This window comes from Camelus bactrianus, chromosome 17 (genome assembly GCF_048773025.1).
Source record: "Camelus bactrianus isolate YW-2024 breed Bactrian camel chromosome 17, ASM4877302v1, whole genome shotgun sequence".
In the NCBI taxonomy this organism is placed as follows: Eukaryota; Metazoa; Chordata; class Mammalia; order Artiodactyla; family Camelidae; genus Camelus; species Camelus bactrianus.
This window is the reverse complement of record NC_133555.1, coordinates 11,201,172-11,224,197: the sequence shown is the minus strand read 5'-3', so window position 1 is coordinate 11,224,197 and position 23,026 is coordinate 11,201,172. Positions and strand designations below refer to the sequence as shown.

Sequence of the window (23,026 nt, the reverse complement as noted above, 5' to 3'; positions counted from 1 at the left end):
TAGAAAGGATTCTTACAATTCAACAATGAGGAGAAAAACAATCCAATTTAAAAATGCGTGAAGGATTTGAACAGAAATGTCTCCAGAGTAGGGACCAATAGCCAATATGCACATAAAAAACAGCCCGACATCATTAGCTGTCAGAAAAATGCGAATCCAAACCGCCATGAAATACTTCACACCCACTAGGATGCCTAAAATAACAAAGATAGACAAGAGCAGTGTTGGTGAGAATGCTGAAACACTGGAAGCCTCATGGACTGTTGGCGGCAATGTAAAATGGTGCAGCCACTTTGGCAAACAGTCTGGTACTTAAAAATGTTAAACGTACAGTTGCTATATGACCCAGCAGTTCCACTGCTAGGCAAATACCCAAGAGAATTGAAAACATACATTTATACAGTAATTTATATGTGACTGTTCATAGATGCAGTATTCATGATAGCCAGAAAATGAAACAACACAAGTGTCCATCATCTGATGTCTGTATAAAGAATATGTGGTGTATCCATGCAATGGAATAAATAATATTCCAGCACTCCAGTAAGCCATACAAAGGCATTAAGTACTTCTGCATGGTGTAACAGGGATGAACCGTGAGAACACGAAGCTAAGTGAAAGAAGCCAGGTCACGAGAGACCACATAGAGTGTAATTCCACTGACAGTAAGTGTTGGAATAAGCGTATCTATTGAGATAGAAAGTGGATGAGTGGCTGCCTAGGGCTGGATGGGGGGGAATTGGTGCCAAATGGGAAATGACTGCTAATGGGTTCCAAGTTTCTTTTGAGGTAATGAAAACGTTCTAAAATTGATTGGAGTGATGATTGCCAACTCTGTGACTGTACTGAAAACCATAGGTGAATTTTAAGACATGTGATTTGTTACTCAATAAAACTCTTATTTAAAAAATAGAAAAATGCACTAACAGAATTTAAATAGACTCCCAGGTAGGTATTAGAACAATTCCAGTACAAATCAGTCTGTGGGTTTACCATGTATGGCTAAAATTAAAAGCATGTGTTTCTTCAGTGAAGAATCTCAGTAACAAGATTTTTCAGTTCTTTACTCAGTGGCTAGTTTTACTTTACAATTTTACTTTTCCCAGTTTTACTGAGATATCGTTGACATAGTGTATACATTTAAGGTGAACAGCATAATGATTTGATATGAATATATGTTGCAAAATGATTTTGCAGGGACCATTTCTTTGTTCTCAAAGCCAGCTTCAGGAAATCAACTAGAAGGAAAAAAAAATAACTAAAAATTACACTTACTTTATTAATGTAAATTAGCGTTCCATTTCAGTCAAGAAGGAACCTTCTATGTACTTCGGACTGTCAGTTGCTCTATACACATTGTCATATGAAAACTCTATAAGCCTATTTTACATCTGAATAAACTGAGGCTCAGAGAACTTATTTAGCATGGCTTCCGTGTGGTTCTCTCCAAAGCCACATGGTCCAGGATGTCAAAACTTTAAAACTGCCATAATTATTTAAAAAGAAACAGTATAACAAGTACTTCACTGGAACTAAATATTTTACTCGGTGTTGGTGGGGCAGAGGGAGGAGATTTCTCTCGAGAAGCTTTTAATTATTTCAGACTAAGTCTGACCTCCTTTGGGAAGACCTCTCTGACTCTAGTCCGTGTACCTCCAGTGTACACTCAAGTGTTGCATTTACGTGTCAATTTTATTTTTATACTTTGCTGAATACTATGTTTAGATGTCTGTCTCCCCTGCTAGATGTGAGGATAGGTCTTAATTGTACCTAGCTTGTTTGTTTGTTTGTTTGTTTTTGCCTCCTTCGGAGGATGCAGTGTTAAGGAAGAAAAGGGGGTCTGTGTGATTACAAGGGAAAATTCCATAGGAATTCCTATATTTAAAGGTAAGAAAGGCAGTGGAGAGCATCACAGGGAAGCTGCTTTCTACTCCTCCTGGTTCTGAGGCTGCTGCTGTGACAGAATTTTGAAGGTGATTATTCTCGTCTTTACCCTTGGGCTTCTGTTCTTATAACTATTCCTGGAGTCCCATGTTTTAAAATTAATGACCCAGTATGAAATTTCAGAACAGCTAAAATTGATTTGTCTATTTACCTACCTCTTTTAAATGTAAAATAAAATTGCATTTGTGTGTAAAATCCCTCAACACCAATGAAAATGGCCATTCTCTATTTGCTGAGAAATATCTTTATTTGTCCTGTGGGAGATCTTAAACTTTAGTTGGCTTCTATTAAACTTTTATGAGAACAAAACGAGTGAATGACTTTTTCTTCAAACAGGTACTTTTTGTTGTTTCAAAGAAAGAACATATTCTTGAAACAGAACTTGTTCTTTTAAACAAATTACTCAGTGTGGCTTACAAAGAGAAAAAAAAAAAAAGAGAGTGGGGCTAGTAAAGCATCACCACCACCACTCCAGAATTGCAGAATATTAGAATTTGGACATAATTATGTTTTTATCTGATTTTGTCTAAATATTGCCTCAAATATCTCCCCCAAGGGGCCTAATATGCTATAATTAGAAATTCATATCTTTATGTGAAGCATTGTTCTCCCTCCTCTGTTCTATTTTAAAATGCACACGCTCCTGGGAGCAGTGACATACTGTGGAGGGCTTATGCCAAAGAAAGGGCCCTGCAGTGAGGTGCTGGCAGCTGGAACGCAGGACTATGACCTGAAGGGGATCCCTCTGCCATTTAATTGTTCTACCTCTGTTCAGCCATGTATTTTTACCTGAAATCAAATCACCTGCCGAAAACCCAGGAAAGGAAAGAAAAATGGAGTAAAGTATTCAGCATTAAGGTCCATGCAGTGAATGTCCCAGGTTGACCAGTCAGTTGTTTTGTAACATAGTAATCCTTGGTGTTCCTGGGCCTTCCCATCCCCTAGTCACTAAAGCACACACTTGGGGGTTGCAGTAGGCGGAGTTATGGTGCCCCCAAGGTGTCCACATCCTGATTCCCAGAGCCCGTGAACATGTCACCTTACACTGCAGCTTTGAGTTAGGTGAGGATCGTTCAATGGAAAGATTATCCTGGATTATCAAGGGGGGTCCAATGTCATTACAAAGGTCTTGTAAGAAGGTGGAAGGAGGCTGAGAGAGGAAAGAAGATATTATACTGGTGGCTTTAAAGACGGAGGGGAAGAACCTTAGAAATTGGAAAAAAACAAACAAAAAAGATGGATTTTTCACAAGAGCCTCTGGAAGGAATTGAGCTCTGTGGACCCATTTCAGACTTCTCACCTCCAGGACCATGAGATAATACATTTACACACCAGGCCCTTCCAACCCATTGTCCATAGTGCATCGCATGAAAACACAAATGGGTTTATAAAAAGCCTTGTGTAGAAAACCTTTCGTTTCCTTGTATTACCATTAAAAAGAAATCCAAAAGTCTGAGACTAATTAACCTCTCTATGCCTCAGTTCCCTCTTTGGGAGAATACCTCACTGGGTGTTTGTGGGGATCAATAAGTTAATACAATGTCTGGCACTGTTCTAAGTAAGCACAGTATGAATTGTTAGGTAACCTTATTACTGTGAGTAATCGCACATTTCATTGGCTCATAGTAAGAACTAAACAAACATTTGATGGATGGATGAAAGAGAGAGAAAGAAAGAAAAGAAAAAAGAAGAAAGTCTTCCATTCACAACTGCTATAGATACACCATTACTACTCTACCTAGTTTGCAGAAATGAATTCATTTCAAAGGAGCACAACTGAGACTGACATGAGTGAAGATACAACCAGACAATCTGGAACCAAAGTTTGGCCACTGAGATACATAAACTGGAATCCAAGATCTGCTTCACTGTGAAGAAAGATGGAAGCTGTCCCCTCTTGGGGGATTCTGTAACCAGCACTGAAGTTCCATTCCAACCAGCGTGAGTGGGTTTTCAAATGAGCATCAATCACTGTTAAGACCTAAAGTTGGTATATCCAATAAATACTGGTACATGTTTCTAAACTGTTCTTATCTCATTTTCTTGATATTTCTTTTTAATAATATGTTGCCTTCTAACTGCCGAATACTACTCATGGCTGTGGGGTTTCCAGTGTATGATAGGAAACCTGCCCGACCCTACCAGTACTCTCTGTGTACAACAGTTACTTTGGGGTATATGCCACACACAGAATAATTTGTGAGGGGTTTCTGTGCAGTGAATGTCAGTTCCTTGGCAGGTTAAAGTTTTCTGTCCCTTAGGATGGGTCTATATGAAGAGGTAACAACAGACACCCTGTCGTACAGCTTTGGGTATCTTCACTGTACTGGGTCGAGGGGCATTTTATCTACAGAGCTCTCCTCTCTTTAGTTTAAGAGCCTCAAAGTTCTTCTTTCTTCCTTTATGTAAATGCTTTAATAATTGAATCCATTTGAATAAGCATTCCTTAAGAGCCTTTTAAAATATATTTAAAAAATTTTTTTGTTCCATTTTTTTCCCTTTTTGCTAATATGTAAAGATAATATTTTGGTCCAGGTTATTAAGATATAATTTATATACATGAAAACTTGACCTTCTTAGTATACTGTTTATCTTTTATACTGTATAACTTTATCAAGATGCAGAACCATTCCATCATCCCCCAGAATTCTCTCATGCACCTTTATAATAAGCCCCTCCATCCACCTCCAGTTCTCACCTGTTTTCTGTCTTCAGAGTTCTGCCTCCTCTAGGAGATCATATAAATAGAATTATTCTTTTTGTAGACTCCTGAGTCTGGCTTTTTTAAATTGGAGTATAGTTGATTTACAGTATTTTTAGTTTCTGATGTACAGCATATTTATTCAGTTATACATATATATTTTTTCATTTTTTTAACATTATAGGTTATTACAAGCTATTGAATATAGTTCCCTGTGCTAAACAGTAGGACCTTGTTTGCCTATTTTATACATAGTTGTTAGTATCTGCAAATCTCACACTCCCAATTTATCCCTCCCCTTTAGTAACCATGTTTGTTTTCTGTATCTGTGAGTCTGTTTCTGTTTTATAAATAAGTTCATCTGGATTCTTTTGGATTCCACATTTAGCTGATATCCTATGATATTTGTCTTTGTCTACCTGACTTCACTTCACTTGGTATGATAATCTCCTGGTCCATCCATGTTGCTGCAAATGGCATTATTTCATTCTTTTTTATGGTTGAGTAGTATTCCATTGTGTATGTATGTATATATACACACAATGTGTATATATGTATATATACACACAATGTGTATATGTGTATATACACACACACACACATATACACACACTGCAACTTCTTTATCCAGTCATCTGTCGATGGACATTTAGGTTGCTTCTGTGTCTTGGCTAAATAGTGCTGCTATGAATATTGGGGTGGATGTATTTTTTTGAATTAAATTTTCCTCTGGATACATGCTAAGGAATGGGATTGCTGGAACATAGGGTAAGTCTATTTTCAGTTTTTTAAGGACTCTGCATACTGTTTTCCATAATGGCTGCAACAAACTACATTCCCCCCAACAGTGTAGAAGGGTTTCCTTTTCTCCACACCCTTTTCAGTGCTTATTGTTTGTGGGCTTTTTAATGATGGCCATTCTGACTGGTGTGAGGTGATATCTCATAGTAGTTTTGATTTGCATTTCTCTGATAATTAGCGATATTAAGCAGCTTTTCATGTGCGTACTGGCAATCTGTGTATCTTCATTGGAGAAATGTCTGTTTAAATATTCTGTCCATTTCTTGATTGGGTTGTTTTTGTTTTTGTTTTCTGTTAGTAAGTTTTATGACCTGTTTGTATATTCTGGATATTAAGCCCTTGTCAGTTGCATCGTTTGTAAATATTGTCTCCCATTCTGTAGGTTATTCTTTCGTTTTGTTTGTGATTTCCTTTGTTATGCAAAAGCTTGTAAGTTTAATTAAGTCCCATTTGTTTATTTTTGGTTTTATTTCTATTGCCTTGATAGACTGACATAAGAGAACATTGCTACGATTGATGTCAGAGAATGTTTTGCCTATGTTTTCTTTTAGGAAATTTATGATGTCCTGTCTTTTGTTTAGATCTTTAAACCATTTTGAGTTTATTTTTGCATATAGTGTGAGAAGTCTGGCTTTCTTGAGTTTTAGACACATTGTGTGTATCAGCAGTTAACTCTTTAATGTTGCTGAGTAATATTTCTTTGTATGGAAACACCACACTTAACTTATCCATTCATTTGTTAGAGAAAAGTTGGCTTATTTCCAAGTCTGAATGATTATCAGCAAAGCTATGATAATGATTCACGTACATTTTTTTTAGTATGAACAGAAGTTTGCATTTCTCTCAGGTAAAGATCTAGGAGTAGGATTGCTGGGTTGTATGGTAAGTTTCTCTGCATCTATCAGAAACTGTCAAACTGTTTTCCAAAATGGCTGTAGCAGTTTGCATTCTCACCAGCAGTGTATGAGAGTTTCAGTTGATTTGCATCCTCACCAGCACTTGATGTTGTCAGGTTTTCTGATTAAGATGTTCTATAGGTATGTAATGGTTTCTCACAGTGATTTTAATTTGCATTTCCCTAATGACTGCTGATGTTGAATTAGTTTCCATATACTTGGTTGCCAACCCTATAACTTATTTTGTTACATCTATTCCTACATTATGCTATATATCTACTTTATATATATATATGTATGTATGTATATATATATATATATATATACTTTAGCTCCTATTAAAATCAGAATTTATGACTTTCTGCAGCTACTGTATAAAAATGCAAATAATTTTAATTTATTAACCTTGAATCCTAAGACCTTGCTAAATTCACTTAATAGTTCTGATGGCTTTGCCAATTTCTATGATTTCTTTTTTATGCCTATGATTTCTATTATGTATGCTATTGTATCATCTGAAAACAGTTTTGCTTCCTTCTTAATTATTACATCTTTTATTTCTTTTCTTTTCCTTATTTCCTCTATTCCTTTTATTTCTTTATTTCTTTTCCTTGCCTTATTTTTTAAGTTTTTTTCCTGTCCTTTTTTTTTTTTTTTTTCCTCTTCAGTGGAGGTAGTGGGGATTGAACCCAGGACCTCGTACATGTACTCTTATCACTGAGCTATGTCCACCCTTCTTTCCTTTGCCTTATATTAATGGCTTGAACTATGGTAGAATGTCCAAAAGAAGTAATAAGGCTGGGCATCCTATATTAGGGGAAAAGTGGCACACAGCACTAGGTATGATATTAGCTGTACAGTTTCTATAGTTGCCCTTGTCGGAATGTGGATGTCTTCATTATTTTCAGAGTTTTTATCATGAATGTGTGTTAAATTTAAGTGTTTTTCCTGCAACGATTGGGATGACCATACAGTTTTTCTTCTTTAGCCTGTAAATACAGTGAATAATACTGATTGGTTTTCAAATGTTAAATCCACCTTACATTCCTGGAATAAACCCAACTTGATCTAACTTGCTAGATTCAATTTGCTAATTTTTTTTTAAGATATTTGTTTCCGTGTTCTTGTGGCTATTGATCTGTAAATTCTTTTTCGACAAGACCTACTTCGGGTTTGTTATCAGTGCTATGCTGGCCTCAAATGAGAGAAAAGAGTGTTCCCTCCTCTGTTTTTGGAACAAAAATTGTGGAAGGTTGGAGTTATTTCTTCCTTAAGTGGTTGATAAATTTGACCATTGAAACCATCTGAACTTGGAATTATCTTTGTGGGAAGTTTGTTGAACAAAGTTCAAGTTATTTAATAGTAAAAGTTTATTCATATTTTAAATTTTCATCCTGTTTCAGTTTTGATAAGTTGTATTTTTCAAATAATTGTCCATTTCATCTACAATATCACATCGGTTGGCATAAAATTGTCCATAGTGTCTCCTACTATCCTGGTAATGCCCCTGTGTCTTTAGTGATAGGCTCTTTACATTATATTCTATCTGTATTTTTCTCTTGGTCAGCCTAGCTAGGAGGTGTGTGTGTGTGTGTGTCTGTGTGTGTATTTTCATTGCTCTGTTAAGGCATTGGATTGAATCAGTGCTTTGTCTCTGAATGGCAGCTTGGAAGGCTAGTCCTATGCTTTTCAAAATGGGACCCTTACACCTCTGAAGATAGGCTGACCCATGGATGGAAGCCACAGAAATACCACAGTACATTAATTTTTCTAGAAAAAGTTTAGGGAAATTAAAATTAAACATTAAAAATTTTAAAAATTAAAACAGACATATGGTACAGATTTTATTTTTTTAAGACATTGGAAAATTTCTTGGAAGTTCCCCTTTTAAGAATTTAGGGCTGTCCTTCCTACTCCTTTGCCACTTTCTTCACTCTGCTCTTGAAAAAACGAAAACACTGAGTCAAAAACAAGTTCTTCACTTTGCCGCTGCAAAAGCCTCAAGACCATGGAGGCCAATGGTTACAAAAACCAGGCGGCAAAAAAAAAAGAATTATATATATATATGTATGTGTATGTGTATACACATACAAACATACACATACACACACACACACCGAGTAATTTCAACACACCCAACAATTTCAATTTTAATTCAGAATGAGAGTCTCTAGAACTCTCTGCGTAGGTCTTGTCTTTGTGTCTCTGATTCTCAGTATTCTAAAAATTGTGCTCTGTCAAACGGAGATTAGTGTATAGAGTATTAACGAGTCAAGCGCGAACCAGGGAGCAGGCGAGACTATAACAAGGTAACATTTACTGAGCACTTCCTCTTTACTAGGGAATAATATGACCTTTAAGTCTGGCAACCCCCGAGATAGTCTCATTTTACAAAGGAAGACTGTGTCACTTGTTCAAGGTTACACAGGTATGCAATGCAGATGCGCGTCTAACCACCTCGGGGCAGACAGAGGTGCGGTGAGATGTAATTAAAATAGATGTACAGACTCTGGTCCCTCGGGTCCCCGCAGGAGAAACTCCCGGCTGCCCAAAGGTGCCGGGAAACCGCGCTCCAGCAGGTGAGCGCCCGCAGGGAGGCGGGAAGGGCGGAGCGAGCCGGCCCGGCCCCGCCCACGCCCTGCTGCGACTTCCCATTCCCCGCCGACCGACGCGCGTTGGTGACGTCACGGAGCCCGCCGCCCGGAAGTGTGCCCCTCGGCGACCGCACGGCGGATCGGTGAGAGGGCGCGCCGGGGGTGTGCGGGTGCGCGCGGCTAGGAGGGGAAGCGGCGGTGACGCGGGCGTCTGGCTCGCCAGGACCGTGTCTCGGGGAAGTCGGGTGCTGGGGCGGGAGAGGCCTCTTCCGCACTAGGGGACAGAGCCTAACGGGGAGGTCGCGGGGCCCCGACCCTGCCACGTCTCGGCCGACTGCGGCCTGACTGACTGGGCTTCCCCTGGGCGCTTTCCCATCTTCGAGGCCGGGCCCCTGAGGGTCTCCCTTTTCGGCCCAGCACCTGTCGTGGGGAGCGGCACACGCTATTTCAGGGCCTGGGTCCCCGCTGGGTTTTTCTGAGTTGAAGCGGAGGAGGAAGGAAACGCAGTCTCTCCTCTCCAGTGGTCTGGATAAAGGGAACCCGCCCCCTGGTGGGAAACGCCGCTCTGTGAAATCTGCTTTCCAAGTAAAGGAATTGTTCTTCTCTAGTGGTTTCCCCTGGGGGTGGGAGTTACTTGACATTTGTTGCTGCTTCACGGAGGTCCCCCTTATGTGGCAAACGGGATATGATGATGGAGAACGGAAGGCAGGGTGTGGGTGAATGGGATTCAGGAGAGGGGCGGGTGGTGAATGAGGAAGAATCGGCTGCAAAGACAGGTTCTGGAAAAATATTTTATTATGCCTAGGAAATAACCCTGGGTCGTAAGTCTCAGGTGCATGTGGGGAAGTTAGTTGATATACACATGTGACTCTGACGTGTTCTCGAGGGGACCAGGTGTTCCTGCGAGTCTTTTGAGTTACATTTTCTGGAACCACTGTTCTTTGTAGCCCTTGACCCCTCACACTTTAACTGGAGCCCGACTGTCAGGAGAGCATCCTAACCGTCAAATGCCATATGCCAGTGTAGCCGTAAGTGCTTCAGGAGGACAAAACCAGATAACTACAGCCATAGATCGAGTTGTAACTCACCCTCACATTGTCAGTTTTTCATTTGAACAGGAGACAAATATCTGTCAGTTGATGAATAAAACTGCAGCATATCCCTCTGTTGTCCTTCACTTTTCAGTTTCATTAGGGGTATGCATGCGTTTCCTGTAGATGTGGGGCTGGTGACTTTCTCCCCAGATGCTGAGGTGCCTGGATCCCTGGCGCAGGCCATTACTGAGCTGCAGTTGGAGTAGACTGTGCCTTCTGAAGCAGCATCTGTTTACCATGAAGTTGCAGTCTCCAGAATTTCAGTCACTTTTCACAGAAGGATTGAAGAGTCTGACAGGTGAGAGATGAGGATGCCTTATCTTGCTTTGGAAGCCTGTAGAGATGGAGAGGCAGAGGGTTACTGTTTTTGAGTCGCCATTCACAGGTTTTTGTTGTTGAGCTAATGAAAAATGACGGCAGTAAATGGCACGACCCGCTTGTGTGTTATCCCAGGTACTTTACCGCATCACAGATTCGGGCCTCCTAACTTAATGAGTACGTACATTTTCTCTTGTTTCATGGATGATGAAACAGAGGCTTAGGAATGTGAAATACTTCGCCAACATTTTTAGCACTGGAGAGCTGGGTTTATGAACTTGTCCAGTCTGATCTGAGAACCCAGCTTGTAACCACTAAGCTGTATTTCCTCCCCAGTGTAAGTGCCTTGTTGGGGTTCTGAAGACAGAAGGGAATGGGAGTCGCCTCCATTTGTGCACGGGCAAAGCTTACCTGGAAGGAACGCAGGGGTGGCTTTAGCCAAGTGCCGGATGGCAGGAGCTTCATCGTGCTTGCCGCAGCTTGCGCCAGGTGCTGGTCCTCAGTATCAGCTCCTGCCGTTGCAGTGTGTGCAGCTGTGTTTCGCAGCCTGTGGGACTTGAGTCGCGCTTTCAGAACTATATCCAGGTGTGTGTATGTGGAAACGTGCTCAGAACAGTTGGTTTGCAACCCTGGCTTTCTATTAGATTCACCTGGGGGGCTTTTAAAATGTACAGATGCTGGGCTCTCTAGGGAGAGATGGGCATTTATAAATTTTCATAAAAAGTCTACTTCATTAATTCTGATGCCTGGAAGATGGAGGAACCATTGCTTTAAAATGTTTTTCCTTGTCTTATTCGTGAAGCTACTTTTCTGTTCTTGAAATCAGATGATTTTTTAGGTGCATGTCAGAGGTAAATGGTCCAGAGCTTGGAGATTCTTAAAGGATCTTCACGTGTGATTTTTAATTAGAGTGAAAAATGCCAGAAACTCACAGACCAGTAGAGATAAGAGTCACATATGCCATGTAAACTTTTACTGGTAACCATGTTGAAAAGGTAAAGAGAAATGAGTGAAATTAATTTTAATAGCTATTTTTAGTACATCATCTCATTTAATTCAGTATATCTAAGCTACCTTCCTTTTAATGTCAAATTTGTGTAAGTTACTGTGTGAGATTTTTCTCATTCTTGCTGGTCTTTGATATCCTTTGTTTAGCACATAGAGTATCTTAATTCAGACCCGCCACTTTTCAAGTGCTCAGTAACCACGTGTTTGAACAGCCCAACTCTGCACGTTTAACACTTGTCCTGGTTTTTCAGTCCTCATAGCTGGTTTGCCATGTGTAAAATTAGTTTCCTGTAAACAAGACTTCGGGAGGTTAGGATGGTGTACTATGCTCACACTGGGTTTTATAATATGGCAGTTTATTTCATATAATTTAGTGTTCCTTTTGCCTGAGGACAAACCTCTAATGCTGGTGGCACATGCAATTATTTATTCATTCTACACATGCGACTGAAGTTCCAAACATGATTTTTGCGTAAGTTACATGGTGAGCGGACAAGCTGGGGCTGCTTTGGCCACTTGGCTGTGGTCCCTGCTCGCTGCTGGAGCTGGTGCTCAGTGGTTCACTGTCACCTGCTTAGGTGTGATGTCAGAAAGTCGTTTGAACATTTGGGACCATAGGAACAGCTGCTCACTTTTGAATTTTGGCAGTTCTTGGAAACGCTGAAGAACAGATGGTTTGTTTTCTGGTAATAAGAGTAGTGTCACGTGACGGTCTTCCTGCTAACACTTGCCGCTCCCTGTCCAACCCCACAGCCTCCAACGCTCCAAAGTCAAAATTGTAAAGGGAAGAAGTTAATGAAAATTTCAGAAATAACTGAAAATTAAGATAAAATTTAAAAGCTAGGAGACAGTTAAAAAAGTTTCCTGAGACAACGTCATGGCCTTTTGGATTGCCAATCAGAATAATGAATAATAGCTTACTATCAGGTGGGGTAGTTGAGGCAAATTAACACCATTTGGAACGATGAGCTTCTGCATTGCTTGAGTCTGCAGCTTAAATTTACAATTAAATTTAGTTGCATTAGGTGTTATTTTCACTTGAGTATGTATGTAGTTTACAAAAATTGTTGAAATGTGTCCATGTTTGAAGATGTCAGTAATTGAGGAAGAAAGGGGTCTTATTTAAGCTTGATAATCCCTACTGTCTTAGGTCAGTATAAAGTCATGCCTGTGCTATAGTTTTCCTGACTGCTCTCCCACACAGGCACAGACACACGCCTTCACGTGCCTTTCTCAATTATATCAAAATGTTGGGATCATAAGGTTTTTTGGATGTAGTTATCCATGTCCATAGGGCTAATCAACATGATGAATAGATTGCCTTGAGTTCTGGGTCTTTTTTTTTTTTTTTTTTACTGTAATGTAATTAATTTATTGGCTGACTTTGAATGACAATTTTATTTTCATGGAGCCAACATGAGAATTTTAAAATAATGGTTAATCTTTGTGTTCAGCCTTGACCTTCATCCTGTTAAAGTAGGTCCCAGTGAAAGTGAAACTTGCCCACTTTTTGCCTTCGAAAATAGTTTCTTATATACTGTTTGAATTTGAAGGACGGAAACCTTTTCTAAGAAGTACACTTTCCAATGAAGCCACTTTGGGTTTTTAAGCTAGGATATCTCAGTTGTCCACTGTGAGCCAAGTTGGCATAGAGATGAGTCAGATAGGTTTTTGACCCTGCGAAGTGGGGAGGCAAAGACATAAACAGGTCACTTTCACATAGTGAATGCCCACAGAGATAGGCTGCCCTGGTAGCTTAGATGGGATTCCCTCTACTCCACCATCAGGAAAGGCTTTCTGAGCTGAATCACAAGAGATGAACAAGGGTGAGTTAGGCCATGTTTTCCCCACTGTGTGACCTGTTAGTGGATCATAAAGTCAACATAGTGGTCATGACCAGCATTAAAAGACAGAGGAAAAGAGATAAAGAATAGAACAGGTTAGATTGTATGACGTATGTAGTAAAGGAAAATATTTCATGGAACTCTTGTTTACCTCTAAGTCTCATGAAAATTTTGGAGTAACAGATGATTTTTGTATATTATTTTAAGGGACCATGGGCCCCATACTAAGGAATCAGTGGGGCTTGATTGGGAATGTAGAGTTAAAGGAATATGAACACTTCCTCTTGGAGAGGGCTTATGGAAGTGGTATCCTTGCGGGAGAGTCTTTAGTTCAGGCAGGAAGGTGAAGGGAACGTTTGTGATCTTCTTAGCAGATCATTTAGGGAGTCTGCAGAGGTTTGTAGCTGGAAGGCTTAGGCAGACTAGGGAGAGGAGGAGGATGACAAGGAGCATGGAGATTGGATAGGGCGGAGGGTGACATTCTGGGTTGTGATCAGGGATGCTGGAACTGTGGTGTGTTTAGCCAAATGCTCAGGTCAGTGCCCTCCTGCCAGAGACCACCAGGAACACAGCTTGCAATGAGGCGAACGCTGACCACGCAAGACCCTGTGGCCTCTCAGTAAAAGGGTTTTAGAAAAGACTTCTTGTAGGATTGGGGCTTGTACCACGTGGTTTGAGGGCAAGTTTAAGAAGTGGGATTTTGCTGTGTGTTACGTGGTGTCAGGAAGCAGGGATTCATCTCTGACTGCGCATCTTAATAATTCCTACCTGAAAGATGGGAACACAGTAGGAGGCTAAAACTGCCTAGTCATCAGGGAATAGTCGCCCATATTAACTGTTACAGTGCTGGTGTCTCATCTGTGTTCAGACACGGTAATAAGTTGTCTTGGTCCGTCATGGTCACAGCTTGACTTTATATGATGTGGATGTTCTCTTGAGTCTGTTACCTTCACAGGAGAACACCAGGCCTGACTGTGAGTGCGAATGCAGGTCGTCAGAGCACAAGGCTTAGCTGCTTGTATGGGGCCGCTTCCTGGACATCAGTCTCAATAGGTTCCCTGCGGTGTCCCTTAGTCGTGGATAGTTGTGGTGGACTCTGCCTTGTCTGCCAAACCAGGAGTTAGCTCTGGGTCTCCTGCTCAGGGGCCTCACAGGAGTTCCAGCCCTTTGGCTTTTCTAGAGCAGGGCTATGAGTTGGTTTTTAAAATGTTTTAGTGGGTTTTTTTTTAAATTTATTGAAGTATAGTCAGTTTACAGTGTGTCAATTTCTGGTGTACAGTACAGTGCTTTAGTCATATAGGAACATACGTTTATTTGTTTTCATATTCCTTTTCACATAAGTTATTACAAGATACTGAATTTAGTTCCCTGTGCTGTACAGTATAAACCTGTTGTTTATCTATTTTATGTATATTAGTATCTGCAAATCTCAAATTCCCAATTTATCCCTTCCCACCCCCTTACCCCTGGCAACCATAAGTTTATTTTCTATGTCTGTGAATCTGTTTCTGTTTTGTAAATAAGTTTAATTAGGCCTCGTTTGTTAATTTTTGCTTTTATTTCTATTGCCTGGGTAGACTGCCCTAGGAGAACATTGCTAAGATTTATGTCAGAGTGTTTTGCCTATGTTTTCTTCTAGGAGATTTATCGTGACTTGACAAACTCAAAATGGTTTAAAGACTTAAGTGTGTTTTTATGTATGGTATGAAGGAGTGTTCTAACTTCATTGATTTACATGCTGCTGTCCAGTTTTCCCACACCCCTTGCTGAAAAGACTGTCTTTTCTCCATTGTATATTCTTGCCTCCTTTGTCAAAGATTAATTGACCGTTGGTATGTGGGTTTATTTCTGGGCTCTCTGTTCTGTTCCATTGATCCATATGTCTGTTTTTATGCCAATACCACGCTGTTTTATTACTGTAGCTCTGTAATATTGTCTGAAGTCTGGGAGGGTTATTCCTCCAGCTTCGTTCTTTTTCTTCAATATTGCTTTGGCAATTCTGGGTCTTTTGTGTTTCCATATAAATCTTTGGATCATTTGTTTCAGTTCTTTAAAAAAAAATGTCCTGGGTAGTTTGATAGAGATCACAGTAAATCTGTAGATTGCCTTGGGCAGTATGGCCGTTTTAATAATATTGATTCTTCCAATCCAAGAGCATGAGATATCTTTCCATTTCTTTAAGTCTTTAATTTTCTTTATCAGTGTTTCGTAGTTCTCCATGTATAAGTCTTTCACCTCCTTGGTCAGATTTATTCCTAAGTATTTTATTGTTTTGGTTGCAATTTTAAAAGGGATTGTTTCTTTACTTTCTTTTCCTATTGATTAATTGTTAGTTTAAAGAAATGCAACTGATTTTTGTACATTAATCTTGTATCCTGCTACCTTGCCGAATTTTTTTATTAGCTCTAGTTGTATTTTTGTGGTGCTTTTAGGGTTTTCTATATATAGTATCATGTTATCTGCATATAGTGACAATTTTACCTCTTCTTTTCCAATTTGGATCCCTTTTATTTCTTTTTCTTGCTTGATTGCTGTGGCTAGGACTTCCAAGACTGTGTTGAATAGAAGTGATGAGAGTGGGCAACCTTGTCTTGTTCCAGATTTTAGTGGGAAGGTTTTCAGTTTTTCACCATTGAGTATTATGCTAGCGGTAGGTTTTTCATAAATAGCTTTTATTATGTTGATGTATGTTCCCTCTATACCCACTTTGGTGAGAGTTTTTATTGTAAATAGGTGTTGAATTTTATCAAATGCTTTTTCTACATCTATTGAGATGATCATGTGGTTTTTGTCCTTTCTTTTGTGGATGTGGTGTATCACATTGATTTGCATGTGTTGAACTATCCTTGTGTCCCTGGGATAAATCGAACTTAATCATGGTGTATGATCTTTTTTGTGTACTGTTGGATGCTGTTTGCTAATAATTTGTTGAAGATTTTTGCATCTATGTTCATCAGTGATACTGGCCCTTAATTTTCTTTTTTGGTAATGTCTTCTTTGCCTGGTTTTGGTATCAGGGTGATGGTGGCTTCATAGAATGAGTTTGGGAGTATTCCCTCCTTTTCAGTCTTTTGGAAGAATTTGAGAAGGACCAGTATGAGTTCTTTGTTTGGTAGAATTCCCCAGTGAAGCCATCTAGTCGTGGACTTTTGTTTTCAGGGAGGTTTTCTACTGCAAATTCTATTTCATTTCTAGTGATTACTCTGTTCAAGCGGTCAATTTCTTCTTGATTCAGTCTTAGTGGACTGTATGTTTCCAGAAATTTGTCCATTTCTTCTAGGTTTTCCAGTTTGTTTCCATATAGTTCATAGTTTTCTCTTATGATATTTTGTATTTCTGTGGTATTGATTATAATTTCTCCATTTTCCTTTCTTATTTTGTTTGTGTTCTCTCTCTTTTCTTCTTGGTGAGCCTGGCCAGAGGTTTGTCAATTTTATTTACTGTTTCAAAAAACCAGCTCTTGGTTTGATTGATTTTTTCCTGTTTTTCTTAATCTCTATGTTATTTATTTCCTCCTTGATCTTTATTATTTCCTTCCTTCTGCTGACTTTTGGTTTTCTTTGCTCTTCTTTTTCTAATTCTTTTAGATGGTAGGTTAGATTGTTTATTTGAGATTGTTCTTATTTTTTGAGGAAGGCCTGTATCGCCATGAGCTTCCCTCTTAGGGCGGCTTTTGCTGCATCCCATAGAGTTTGTGTGTTTGTATTTTCATTGTCATTTGTCTCAGTGTTTTAAAATTTCTTCTTTGATTTCATCATTGACCCACTGGTTTTTTAGTAGCATGTTGTTTAATCTCCATGCTGTCATTTTTTTCTCCTTTGGTTTTCTGTGGTTGATTTCTAGTTTCATGGCATTGTGGTCAGAAAAGATGCTTGAAATAATTTCTATCCTGTTAAATTTGTTGAGGCTTCTTTTGTGTCTGAGTATGTAGTCTGTCCTAGAGAATATTCCATGCACACTTGAGAAGAATGTATATTCGGTTTTTTGGGAATGTAATGTCTTAAAAATATCAACCAAGTCCAACTGTTCTATTGTGTCATTTAGTTTCTCCATTGCCTTCCTGATTTTCTGTCTGGAAGACCTGTCCAGTGATGTTAGTGGGGTGTTAAAATCTCCTACTATTAATGTATTCCCATCAATTTCTCCCTTTATGTCTGTTAGTATTTGTTTTATATATTTAGGTGTTCCTATATTGGGTTCATACATGTTAACGAGTGTAGTATCGTCATCATGTGTTGCTCCTTTGATCATTATATAGTGTCCTCCTTTATCTCTCTTTATGGCCTTTGTTTTAAAGTCTATTTTGTCTGACATGGGTATTGCTACTCCGACTTTCTTGTCATTTTCATTTGCATGAAATATCTTTTTCCATCCTCTCACTTTCAATCTATGTGGGTTCTTCACTCTAAAGTCGGTCTCTTGTAGGCTTTTGATTTATTATCCAATCTGCTACTCTGTGTTTTGATCAGAGCGTTTAGTCCATTGGCATTTACAGTAATTATTGATAGTTGTGTGTTTATTGCCATTTTGAATTTTGTTTTCCAGTTTTGGTATTTCTTCTTTGGTCCTTTCTTTTCCTTTTTGTTTTTCTTGTGGTTTGATAGTTTTCTTTTGTATTAGCTTGGTTTCTTTTTATTTTTTTGTGACTCTTGTTTATCTTGCCACTCCCTTCTGGCTAGCAGTGCTTCTGTAGAGAAATCAGCTGGAAGCCTTATGGGGGTTCCCTTATAACTAACTCTTTTTGACTTGCTGCCTTTAGCATCATTTATTTACCTTTAACTTTGGCCATCTTAATTATAATATGTCTTGGTGTAGGTCTGTTTGGGTTCTTGTTTGGGACCCTCTGTGCCTCCTGTACTTGGATATCTGTTTCCTTCTTTAGGTCTAACCTCCCATTTCTAAAGTATACACATAATCCTGGAGAAAGAAAACATAATTATTTGCTTTACTTTTTGGTAATAATTCAGAGTTATGTTGATGACATTGAAGCATTGTGGGATTCTATATGGTCTTCTGAATGAACCTCGGAACAGTTCTGCAAGTTCCCTGCTTCTCATGGATGTTAGGGGCGCTCTGTTGCAGACAGGTCACTGCACTGCTGTGGCCACGTTCCCCTAATGGCGAGGGGCTCAGTGCGGTAACCTCTGTTGTCTCTTGTTAATAGACGGAAAAACCTGTACTGCTGTGATTCCTAAAAGAAACACACTGAAATAAAAAATGTTCTTTTTCATCTAAGAATTATTTGTCAAAGAAAAGCATGAATTGAGAATAGCAGGAGGAGCAGTGAGGGATTTATTAAGTGGAGTAAAACCTCAGGATGTGGATTTCGCTACCACCGCTACCCCCACTCAGATGAAGGAGCTGTTCCAGGCGGCCGGCGTTCGCATGATCAACAACAAAGGAGAAAAACATGGGACGATCACCGCCAGGGTGAGTCACACGTGCGACAGCAACTGCCTTGCCTTTTTGGGTAATTTTTAAAATTTAGATAAATTTCTGGTTTTTGAAAAGCAAATAGCAAAAAGCCTAATAAAAAAAAGTCAGTCTTCTCTACTCCTCTGTTAAATCCTGGGTCCTCCTTTGTTGCAGCCCCTTCCACCCAGTGTTACTTACCTTTCCCTCCACATTTCTGAAAAAGACCTTTCTGTGCTTCAGTGTTTTGTTTTTTAAGTGACGTACAGTCAGTTACAACGTGTCAGTTGCTGGTGTACAGCACAATGTCCCAGCCATGCATATACAAACCGATATTCGTTTTCATATTCTTTTCCATTAAAGTTTTTTGGTTTTTAATTTGCCAGTCTTCAGATGTGATTTATCGGTGTCCTACAGGGAGGATGGTTTAGGCTTCTCCCCCACCCCCCACCAAGCACATGTGCTCAGCCTTCCCTCGTCTTCTCCACATGTTCACGCCACACTTGTCGGTTCAGTGAGTCCATCCTGTCGTGTGTGCTGATGGCATCCCGTGCGTCCCCGGCTTTGGCTTTTTCCTGCGGTTAGTAGCGTGTCCCTTTTACACAGCTCTCTGCGCGCCGCTCAGTCACCTCAGGCCCTGGGTCACAGGTCTGCCGCCCCACCCCCCACCCCGGCCTTCACTACGTCATGTGTCACTTCCTGTTTTGGAGCCATGTCTCCTGTGCAGTCTCTTCTCCCGTCCCCATGATCTGGGCCGGCTCCCTGCTCTCATCCTAGGAACTTCCTTGGCTGCTGCCTCCTCAGACCTCCCAGGTCCTGATCCCACATGGTATTCTGTCTGTGTTTGTGTCATCATTTTAAGTCTGAAGCCTGGGAGAGCTTTTCATGTGGGAAAATAATTTTACCTTCTCACTGATCTGATGGTTTCGTTGGCTCTGGAACTCAAGGCTGGGAAGAACTCTCAGGCAGAAATGTAAAGGCTGTGTTTTCCTGCCTTCCAGAGAGACCACCGAGAAGTCTGAGCTCATTCAGGTTCCATCTCTGTTTGGGACCTGATTTCTTTCCCCCCTTCGGGAGGCCTCTCTCGTCTTCACCTCTGGTGATTTTAATTTCAAGGTGATGTGCCCTGGCTTGGACGAGTGTTCTTGTTCATTGTGTGGGGCAGTGGTGGGCCCGCTCGTATTCCTCTCATGACTCCATCCCTTGTTCAGTGTCTTCTCCTTTGGAAACGCCTGTGATGTGGGATGTTGGACCACGGGAACAGATCTCCTAGGTTTTCTTTTGTCTACTACTTTATATTCTCTTTTATTTCTCTGAGAGTGCCTTGACTTGGTCATCCAACTTTTCTATTGTAGTCGCAACTTTTGCTGTCTATGAAATTTTCAAGAGATCTTTCTTAGAATATTTCTTTTGAAAGCTTCCTGTTCTTGTTTTGGATGCAGTGTCTTCCCTTATTTCCTGTAGGGTAGCAATTAGTTGTTTGACAGTGTCTTCGTTTCCTCTGAGCTTTTTCTGTCTTTGCTGTTGGCCTTCCTTAAATGTGGGTGTTTTTGGCTCTTTATGTTTGAGTGGTTTTCTGGTGTCTGCAAAATGACTTGAGAGCTTTCCTGTCATTTGCTGGGAAGTGTCCCCCTGTTAGTTGTGGGACCACCAGTGTCAGTATCAGTAGGGCTTTGATCAGGGGGAGTCAGAGGAATCCTCCAGTGTTACCCAGGTTAGAATAAGCCTTGTTATTGGCATTTTGAAAACCAAGTAGGGAAAAGGGTGTGAGGTTGTGTTGGTTTTTGTGTTTCTTCCTCTGTGAATCCTTTGCTCAATGGTATATATTCTGTAAAGTGACATTCTGCTCTTTGCAAACTGGAGCTATTAAAAAATATCTCAAACAGTAGCCTGATTTGAAATGAAAGAACCAGAATACACTCTTTTAAGGGCTCTTCCCTTTGCCACGTCATTTGTCAGAGTTCCCATTTCTGTTTGTCAGACTCATCTTTTTAAAATTAAGATGGACTTATAGTTTAAAAAAATCGTTCGGATCTACCTTGGAACGTTGTGAATGTCTCGCTTTGTCACGGTGCAAGAGCACTAGTTGCTGATGAAAAGAACGAAGATATACCTGTCAGGACACGTGTATTTTTTTCAGTCCTTCTGGTGATACTAAAAACTAATTTTGAAAAAACTTACGTTTAATTACAGCTTCATGAAGAGAATTTTGAAATTACCACGTTACGGATAGATGTTACCACCGATGGAAGACATGCCGAGGTCGAGTTCACAACCGACTGGCAGAAGGATGCTGAACGCAGAGATCTCACCATAAATTCTATGTTTTTAGGTAATGTATGCAGATAAGATAATGCTGTAATTCAGTCAGTCCGAATGCCTTCTTGTCAAGTGCAGCCTGTATTTGGGAAATGTTCACCCGGAGAGCTTGCACTGGTTTCTTCTAAGAGACAGTTAGCTTACTGGCTCAGAGGTGACTCTGGAGCCGAGACCCCGGGTCTGTCCGACTCCGCCGCTCTAGCCGGAGTCGGGGCGCTGGTGCTGCCTGCCGCTGTCGGGCTGATGTGGGGAGTAAAGGAGTCATCGTGAACCCGGGAGCAGTGCCTGGCGCGTGTGCACCCGCCCCCGTCCGTGTTAACTTACTACTCGCGTCTGAAGCCCTTGGCGCTCCGGGTGGGACGCGTGCACACGTTCCCACGCGCCGGCGCTCCTGGCCGGTGACGCTGCCGTGGCTGCTGCCGGCGGCCCCGCGCGCCTGGACTCGGCTTCGGGTTCTTGCGGGGCGCCGCACCGGAGGAGTCGCCGACCCTCAGTCAGAGCTGGCGTGTGAGGGGGACCTGTGACCCTGGCCGCTGAGCTGCCGTTCGCGAGCGCGGTGAGACTCTAACGGGGGTGGCTGTGCGTCAGGTTAGGGTCTGGCTGCACAACTGAAGCTTTTTTTTTCGGACTTAAAATTTTCGATAAGCTCTTCAGGTTTAAGGCTTTGGATTAGGAAAGGGAGATGAAGCGCCCACTCTGCTTCGTGGCGCAGTAATAGAGGATGAGGCGACAGGATTCGCTTCTTGGGCCGGAGAAGAGGCGAGCAGGCCGAGCTGGGGGCGCTTGCCAGGAAAGCCAAGTCACGTTCCTGGAGCGCGCGGGGTTCCAGGCACCTCAGCGGTTGCTTGATACACTTTATCTCATTTAATTCTCAGAAAACCTTCATAAAGTGGTATTAAACTCATCTGACAGATGAACAAACTGACTCAGAAGTGTTAAGTGATTGAGCTCCAGTCACAGAGAGCCTTGATCCGAGCCTGTTTCCAGAGCCTAGGTGGTTTATGACCAGAGGAAGCCCAGTTGGTGGCATGTTTTCTCTGCATTATGGGGTCAAACTCCGGGTGTTAATTTCTTCTTACATCATTTTTACTTGGAGTCAAGTGCTCCAGCTAATGCAGGGTACAAAAACTCACATCTAGCTTCTCATAAGCAGACTCAAAGAGAGAAACTAGTATTCGTTTTTAAGATGCTATTTTATAAAAATAAAAGCTGTTCTTATTGGTACTAGTTTGTTTTTTTTTTTAACATTTGCTGAACCCTTACAATATGCCAGGCACTGTTTTAAGCACTTCACAGAAACGTAACCTTCCCAACAACCCTCTGAAACAGGTTCTGGTGTTTAACCCACAATATTTTGCTCCAAGTCCTGCAGCTGTTAAGCTGCAAAATTAGGATTCCAGCTTAGGCAGCCTAGTTCCAGAAGTTATGTCCTTAACCACTACATAATGCTTGGCAACTCAACTGTATTTCTGATTTTGATTCTTCATCTTTTAAAAGATAATACTCTGGCAAAACAAAGTACACGCCGATATAACTCACTAGCCCTGAGCTTTACCCCGTTTTCTTGTTTAGACTTTCTTCCACCCTTCATGGATAGAGCCTTCGTCTTTCTGGGGGTGATGGTTTCTTTGCTTCTCAAACCCCGATTGTCCCTGTTGTCCTATCCTGTGTTTTTTTCCTCCAAATATTAATGTTTCCTTGAAAAAGAGCTTATTACTTCCACATTCCCCAGGGGATTAGAGTCTCTTCATTAAGAGAAATAACAGTAAGAGACAGACCACATCTATGTTCTACTTTGTAATCACGTTTTTGTCTGTTCATCTCCCTATATGTTTTAATTTTGTTACTTCCTTTTGAATCTGGAGCCTTATAAATTGGCTCTACGTGCCAAAATGCCATATAAACAAAAATAGCTTGGCATGTGTTAGGCCTGAGCTTACCAGTATGGCTGGGTTTGGGATAATCAGAGCGCATTCAAGTTCAAGAGAATTAAAATGACATGTGGTGGTTGCTCATAAGTAGTGGCAGTGCCTCCTTTCTGTGAGGCCGCAGGGAGTGAGGTCTCGCTCAGGATCGCAGCGCTCCCATATGGATG

General features: G+C 40.8%; 1 protein-coding gene across 5 annotated transcripts in view; it reads left to right on the top strand.

Moving 5' to 3' along the window:
• The first annotated feature begins 8,942 nt into the window (after positions 1–8,942).
• Positions 8,943–23,026, top strand: part of TRNT1 (tRNA nucleotidyl transferase 1) — a 23,762-nt gene continuing 9,678 nt past the window's right edge. The window contains exons 1-5 of one of the 5 annotated variants that reach the window (XM_074344443.1): positions 9,062–9,079; positions 9,354–9,521; positions 10,122–10,328; positions 18,437–18,630; positions 20,806–20,944. In XM_074344443.1, the coding sequence (XP_074200544.1) occupies positions 10,181–10,328; positions 18,437–18,630; positions 20,806–20,944 (481 nt within the window). In that variant the 5' untranslated portion in view covers positions 9,062–9,079; positions 9,354–9,521; positions 10,122–10,180. The other 4 variants (XM_074344444.1, XM_010962397.3, XM_010962395.3 and 1 more) reach the window with 4 other exon arrangements.